The following is a 6,926-nucleotide window of genomic DNA, read 5'->3' as shown; positions in this document are numbered from 1 at the left end:
AGGAGAAAGGCGCTGCCCGCCCCTCTCCTCCACCCTCAGCTTGCATCACCCCAAATAATAACAATAATATATTTTAAAAATAAATAAATAAAGGATGAAGGCTGCTGTGTCAGGTTCTCCATACTTTTCCCCAAATAAAAATGTCACCTTCTGGGTAAAAACCAATGTAGGTTTTCCAGTTTTTAGGTTTTTAGTTGTCTCAGCCCCTGAAAGAGGATGTGCCGCGTTCTCAGTAAATCTAAAAGAGGCAATGGTGGCGGCGAGGCCTTCCCGGCCGGTGCGAGGGCTGAGCCACAGCTCTGTAGCCGACTTTGGGGTTTGCGTTTTGGTCGTGTTTTATTATTTTTTAAAAAAGAAATACTAAAGGAGCCGGGAGCTCACCAGCATTTCCAGTAAACCCCATTCGATTTCAAGCAATTCATCCCACAAGTATGTGTGGGATGCTGGGAACTCCTCGGTCTCGCTCGGGCGCAGGAGCCCAGATGGGCTTCGTCTGGAATAATTCAGCTCCCGGTGGCTGGAGCTCTTTGCTCTAAATGCTAATAGAGTGAGTAATCAGAGACCTCCATCCAGTAAATTATTTATCTTATCTCTGGAACTCGGGAAAGCATCTCAGCCAGCGACTTCTGCGGAAAAAAGGGGAAAAAAAAATTTAAAACAGGGTTGTTAGTCAAGAGTCCCCAGCTGGAATCGCCACTTTTACTAGAAAAGGGAAAAGTTCAGACACGGGTTTGCCCGTGATGAAGTAACGGCAGCACAGGGCGAGCGGGCGGGATGGGGTCCGGGGGATGCCGAGCACCACCGGGAACTTGCGAGATCGCAGGAAAAAATAGTCAAGCAGCTAAAAAACATTGGGATTTTCGCGTGGATGTGGGGGGAAGAGGAGCTCCGTGACTCCCACCCGCCTGATTTCTGCCACCCCGGCCACGGAGATGCTGTAGCCGGACAGGGAGAGCCGGCAGGATGCCCACGGACCCGGAGAGCCCACTCCCGGGGTGGCAGGAGGGCCGGGAAGAGCCCCGCAGGCCCCCGCACCGCCGCTCGGGTGGGCTCCCCTCCCCCCCCGCTGCCGCGCGCTTAACGAACAACCGCGCGTGCTGTCAAAGCCCTGGCAACCGCGGGACGCGGTGGGACTCCGGTCGCGAACGGGGACGCGGACGGACGGGCGGTCGCATCGGCGGACGGCAGCAGCGGTTCTCCGCGCTTCTCTCCCACTTTCTCGCACCCCACGGCCCCCGTGGGCCCCCCCCAAGCCTCCGAGACGGAGCCCCCCGCCTCTCGCGCGCCTTTGGCGCCTTTTCCTTCCCGCCACGTCGTGGCTCGCCGAGGTCTTGCCTCTGCACGGCTCTCTCCTTATTGGTTGTGGCGCCGTTGGGCGGGCCGGCGCGGTTGGGTCTGGCGTGGCAGCGCCGCCCCTTGGCTCTCCCCGGCCCGCCCCCGGCCCCCGCTACTCCCGGGGCCGGCTGGGGGCCGCCGCGCCACACGGGAGCCCGGCAGTCCGCCCAGCAGCCGCGCCGCGGCCGCTCCTTCCCCGCCCCGCTGCCGTCAAGCTACCGCCTCCTCCTTTCCGGGCTCCCCCGCCCGAGCTCCGCCGCTCGGCAGCCCGACCGCCGGTACCGAGGCATCGGTGCCCGGTCCGGTTGGGGAGGTGCCGGGACCGGCCCCGAAATCGGGCGAGGGGGCCGGGATGCTGCTCTCGAAAATTAATTCGTTGAGCCATCTGCGTTCCGGGACCGGTGGGGAGCTACACACCGCTAAACTACAACCAGGTAAGAGAGATACGGCCCGGTTTTGCTCGGCCCGGTTCGGTTGGGGGGGGGGGGAGCGGTTGGCGGGCGGTTGGGGCCCCGGGCGGAGCGCTGACGGCCGGGTCTCGCCCGCAGGGAAAGAGAGGGAGCCGCTGGAGAAGCTCTACCAGGTGGGCCCGCTGCTGGGGAGCGGCGGCTTCGGCTCGGTTTACTCGGGTATCCGCCTCTCCGACAGCACCCCGGTAAGTGGCGGGGACGGCGGCGGGGCGGAGGAGGAGGGGGGAGTCGGCGGGGCGGGCGGCGTGCTCAGCCCGCCGCTCCCCTTGGCTTGCAGGTGGCCATCAAACACGTGGCCCGGGAACGCATCTCCGACTGGGGCGAGCTGGTGAGTGACCGGGGCCACCGGGAGAAACCGGGGAATCACGGGCGGGGATAAGCCGAGGCCCGGGAGGGTGGAAATCGAGACACCGCGGGGGGGGGAGCAGCAGGCGTGGGGTCACCGGGGGACGTGGAGCATCCCGGGCGAGGGGGGATGCCCAGCACCGGTGGGGCCGAGCAGGGAAGCACCGGAGCATCCCCTGGGCAGGGTGGGGGGATGCCCAAGCACCGGTGGGGCTGAGCAAGGGGGCACCGGAGCGTTCCCTGGGCGGGGGGGGATGCCCAGGCACCAGAGTATCCCAGGTGGGGGGTACCGGACCCCCGGCACGGCATCAGCCCCGCTGACAGCATCGTGGTCCCCCCTGCAGCCCAGCGGCACCCGTGTGCCGATGGAGATCGTGCTGCTGAACAAGGTGGGCTCCGGCTTCCGCGGCGTCATTCACCTCCTCGACTGGTTTGAGCTGCCCGACAGCTTCGTGCTGGTGCTGGAGCGTCCGGAGGCGACGCAGGATCTCTTTGACTTCATCACGGAGCGGGGGTCCCTGTCCGAGGAGCTGGCGCGGGGGCTTTTCCGCCAGGTGCTGGAGGCCGTGCGGCACTGCCACAACTGCGGCGTCCTGCACCGCGACATCAAGGACGAGAACATCATCGTCGACCTCGCCACCGGCGAGCTCAAGCTCATCGACTTTGGCTCCGGCACCTTCCTCAAGGACACAGTCTACACCGATTTTGACGGTGAGCCCACACCCGGGGCGATGTTCCCGGTACCGGGCATCGCACGGCCCAGCCTGGCCGGGCACTGGAGGTTTCCCCCTTTGGCTGGGTGGGGGAATTAATTATTCAGCCGGCTGCCAAGTTGCTTTTTGGCGCGGGGCGGATGTTGTGAAACGGGAGCCGGCTCCCGGCCCTGCCGACAGCCTCCGCCACCCACCCTGCCCCGGGCTGGGGCGGGGGGGGGAGCCAGCCCGACAAAAACAAACACCCGTGGGGGTAGCAGAGGAGGGGTTACAAAGCCCGTGCACCGGCCGGTTTGGTTTGCAGGCGCGGAAGAGCTTGGGCTGCTCCGCTCCCCTTGTTTGCCTTGGCTTATTTTATTTTTTTTGGCCAAGGCGGGGGGGGGGGGAAAGGCGTGGTTTCTCCCCACCCGTGGGTTGGTTTTTTTTTTTTCTGTTGTGTTTTGTTTTTTTTTTTTTTTTTTCTTTTGCATGTAACGGTCGGGCCTTCCCCGGGCCCGTGCTGCCCTCTTCCGGCACCGGCGGCTTTTTTTTACAACCCAAAGTTTGTAAACAAGAGTCACGTGCTGGCGAGGGGGCGGCGGGTCACACCGTGTCCCCCCCCACTGCCACCGGTGCAGCCCCCGCATCCCCGAGGATGCTCGGGTGAGGATTCAGGAGCGGGCAGCATCCGCCTGACGAGCTCTGCCTGTCTCCTGCAGGAACACGGGTGTACAGCCCACCGGAGTGGATCCGCTACCATCGCTACCACGGCCGTTCAGCAACAATCTGGTCCCTGGGCGTGCTGCTCTACGACATGGTCTGCGGGGATGTCCCCTTTGAGCAGGATGAGGACATCATCCAGGGTCAGCTCTTCTTCCGCCGGCGGGTCTCTCTAGGTGGGTACCCGGCTTCGCAGCGGCGGGGAGATAACGGGTTTTGGGAGATGGCACCGGGCACACCAGCATCCCGCTCTTACGGCTGTGGAGGAGGTTGATTCCCCCATGGTTAGCTGGAGGAGGTGGCACATGTCCTGCCATCCTGGTCTCCTCCAAAATGGATGATGGATTGGGAGGTCTGGGTGCAGCTCTGAGCACAGCCAGCACGGCCCGGGCACTGCGGACGGTGGTACAAGGTGGACAGGAGCCTTCTCCAACTGACGGGTGGTTTCTGGTTTCTCTCCCCAGAGTGCCAGCATCTCATCAGGTGGTGTTTATCCATGCGCCCCTCGGACCGGCCATCTTTGGAAGACATTTTCAACCATCCTTGGCTGCAAGGCATTCACCTGCCCCAGGAGGCGGCGGAGATCCACCTGCACAGCTTGATCCAGAAGCCTGGCAAGTAACAGCTCCACGCATCTCCTGGCCATGAGAAGCAAAGAAAACCAGACTTTTTCCTCGTGACCGTAGCACTGAACAGGGATCATCAGATGGGAACACGCACATCTCGTCCAGGAGCTGGGCTGGAGACCTGGTCTTCCAAGCGCTGGTGGCCACCATCCAACCCAGCTGTCCTGGACTCCATCTGAATGACCCTGTCTGATTTGATGTTTTGCCAGTAAAAAATATTTTTATTTTTATTTTTTTGGGGGGGGGGGGGTTTGGTTCTGGTTTTGGAGGCTCCCAAGTGTCTTGCTGACCTGCTGAATTCGGGACCGCGAGAGGATCAGAGACCTTATTGCGAGAAAAGCTTCAACGGGGGGGAAAACTGATTTGGGGGGGAGGGCAGGTACCGCGGCCGAATGGCTGTCTCTTCTCCGCTGTCACCGTGCTCGAGTGCCTTCAGTTGCGATCTGGGCTGTGCTGGAGGAAATACTTGAATTTTCCTACACTGCTGCTTTTCCGAGACTCGCCCGGGTATATAGTTCCTTTTCCCTTTTCAAAAAGAAAACAGGTCAGAAGACACTTGGGAGCCAAGCGGGCGATGCCTCGCCTCCCGTGCCTCCATCTCGCGTGGATTTTCTGGTGTTCTTTGCTTCCCTGTGCCCTCACGAACGCACAAACAATGCAAACCAACAGAGCTGTAAATGTGTACAAAGTTATATAGGAGCCAAGCTTGTTGTACAGTTGTTAATAGTGATAACATTTTACCTGTTGTCTTTTTTCCAGTTTTTAATTTATTTTCATGAATTTGTTGTTGTTGTTTTTTTTAAAGAAAGAGTTCTAGCCGATAGGGTAACTTATTTATTTATTTATAATTCACGTGGGTTTCCAACCCACGCCTTGCTTCTACAGCTGCTGATCCCCCGGTTTTCCATTTCGGGTCTTCCCTCCGTGTCTGTCCTGTGTCCATCCCCGGGCCCATAGTGTTTCTGTCAGATGTCTGGCGGAGGTGCGGAGCGGCTGCCTGCTCCCCAGCTGTCTGTGTACATAGTTCTGGTTGCTGTTGTTTCCTTGCCACGTGCAGATTTCAGTTTGCAGATGAGTTTTGGTTTTCCCCACGGGTGTCTTGTTTGGGGCTGGGGAGGGGGGAGCCGGCCCGGGCTGTCCGCGCTGTCGAGTCTTTACATGTAACCAAGTGTGTAGCCGGCGGGTTTTTTGTTAATAGTTAATATTGTACAGGGGAATTCAGAAATCTTATTTTTTTTATGCGGTTTTAAATAAAAACAAACCACTTGATGTGATGGTGACATCCCTTTATTGTGGGGCGGGATGAAGGATGCTGCGAGCGGGCCGGGTACCAGTGACCACACCGGGGCTACTGCAGGGACCGCCGAGTTTGTCTCCAGCCGAGACTAACTCCCAAGGTCCCACCCAAAGGCTTGCCGAGCGGCGTTAACCAGGACCAGCCAGCCGAAAGCACCACGGGGAAGGCTGGATCCGTCCCTCCGCGGGGTGTTTCCATCGCCGACTGCTCCTGGGAGAGATCAAAGGGGTGTGGAGCCCTTTTTGTTTCCATTCATCCGCAGGCTGGTGCGGAGCATGTGCTGGGGACGGCAAGTAAACAAACATCAAAGCAACCTTATGAAACGCCGGATGTTGTCAGCCACATTAAATTTTGGTAAGGCAGATCCTGTTGCTCCGGCTCTGTTGGCGCGGAGCGGGTGTTGCATGCCGGGTGCCGGTGGGTGAAGAAAGCTGCCGGCGGGCTGTCCCCACCTCCAGCTCGGCTGCGGCGAACGCGGAGCGAGAGGAAGTCGATCTTCGGATTACGAGAAGTCGGTCGCTATCAGTCAGCAGCGGTAACGCTTCGCTCAAGCTTTTAGCCTCCAAACTGTCAAACCCCACTTCCCAGCTCTGCGGCGCTTCGCCTTCAGGGGTGGTGTTTTGTGGGTTTTGGGTTGGTTGTTTTTTTTTTTTTTTTTTTTTTGCTTGGGATTTTTTTTTTTTTTAATTAAATTCATGTGCTAAATTTTGAAGCCCTGTTCCTGCTTGACCTCATGGAGCACCTGCTGCTGTGTGCCCACAAGGCTGTGTGCCTGCTCCAAGGAAGGGGCACGTTTCCCTGTCTGCAGGTTACTTTGCAAGTCCCTGGGCCAGATCTGACACAAGACCATCCTTTCCTTGGCTTGCCCCAGGGCTTTCTTGCTTAAAAGCCCCGTCCCCAGCTCACCCCGGCCTTGCCAGCACCGCTCTCTGAGCCACGGGGCTGCTATCCGAGGGAACAGGGGGTCCTGGAGCCACGTCTCAGCCTCGTGGGGTGACTGGTGTGCTGTGTCACTGCTGTGCCTCTGCCTTCGGTAGAAAGTGTTAACTCGGTTTGTTTGTTTTTCTTTTTTTTTTTCTTTTCTTTTTTTTTTTTTAAACTCAGCTGCATCTTTCATCTCCTCCTCGGGGCTGCTAGAAGCAGGAAGCGCAGCTCCAAACGCCTTCAAAGTTTAGGCCTATTTTGAGATGTGGTTTGTATTTAACCTCCTCTCTCGCTTTTCCCCCCGGACCATCCGGGAAGCTGCTCTTACACGAAAGCAAACCTCCTCACCATGCCACCTGCTACCGTGACGAGCCCGAGCCCCTCGGGCGGCCACCGTCCCCCCCGGCACCACCGAAACACTATCGCGGCCTCGCTGGCTGCAGGCTGAGCTCGGCCCACCCTTCCCGTAAACACTCGCTAACTGCTGCAGTTTTTCTTAGAAAACTCGCCGCAGAAA

The 6,926-nt window shown here is 59.0% G+C and overlaps 1 protein-coding gene across 2 annotated transcripts; it reads left to right on the top strand.

The window, feature by feature from the left end:
- Positions 1-1,492: 1,492 nt before the first annotated feature.
- PIM1 (Pim-1 proto-oncogene, serine/threonine kinase) lies at positions 1,493-4,427 on the top strand. Of its 2 annotated transcripts, XM_050911343.1 has the most exons (6): positions 1,493-1,769; positions 1,884-1,990; positions 2,083-2,133; positions 2,495-2,861; positions 3,562-3,738; positions 4,027-4,427. In XM_050911343.1, exons 1-6 carry the CDS (start codon positions 1,688-1,690, stop codon positions 4,182-4,184), a joined length of 942 nt encoding a protein of 313 aa, XP_050767300.1. In that variant the 5' UTR covers positions 1,493-1,687; the 3' UTR covers positions 4,185-4,427. The 2 variants fall into 2 exon arrangements, with proteins under 2 accessions (XP_050767300.1, XP_050767301.1); XM_050911344.1 differs by lacking the exon at positions 2,083-2,133.
- Positions 4,428-6,926: the final 2,499 nt, after the last annotated feature.

Source organism: Gymnogyps californianus, chromosome 27, assembly GCF_018139145.2.
Source record: "Gymnogyps californianus isolate 813 chromosome 27, ASM1813914v2, whole genome shotgun sequence".
NCBI lineage: Eukaryota > Metazoa > Chordata > Aves > Accipitriformes > Cathartidae > Gymnogyps > Gymnogyps californianus.
This window is presented reverse-complemented; position numbering and strand designations above follow the sequence as displayed.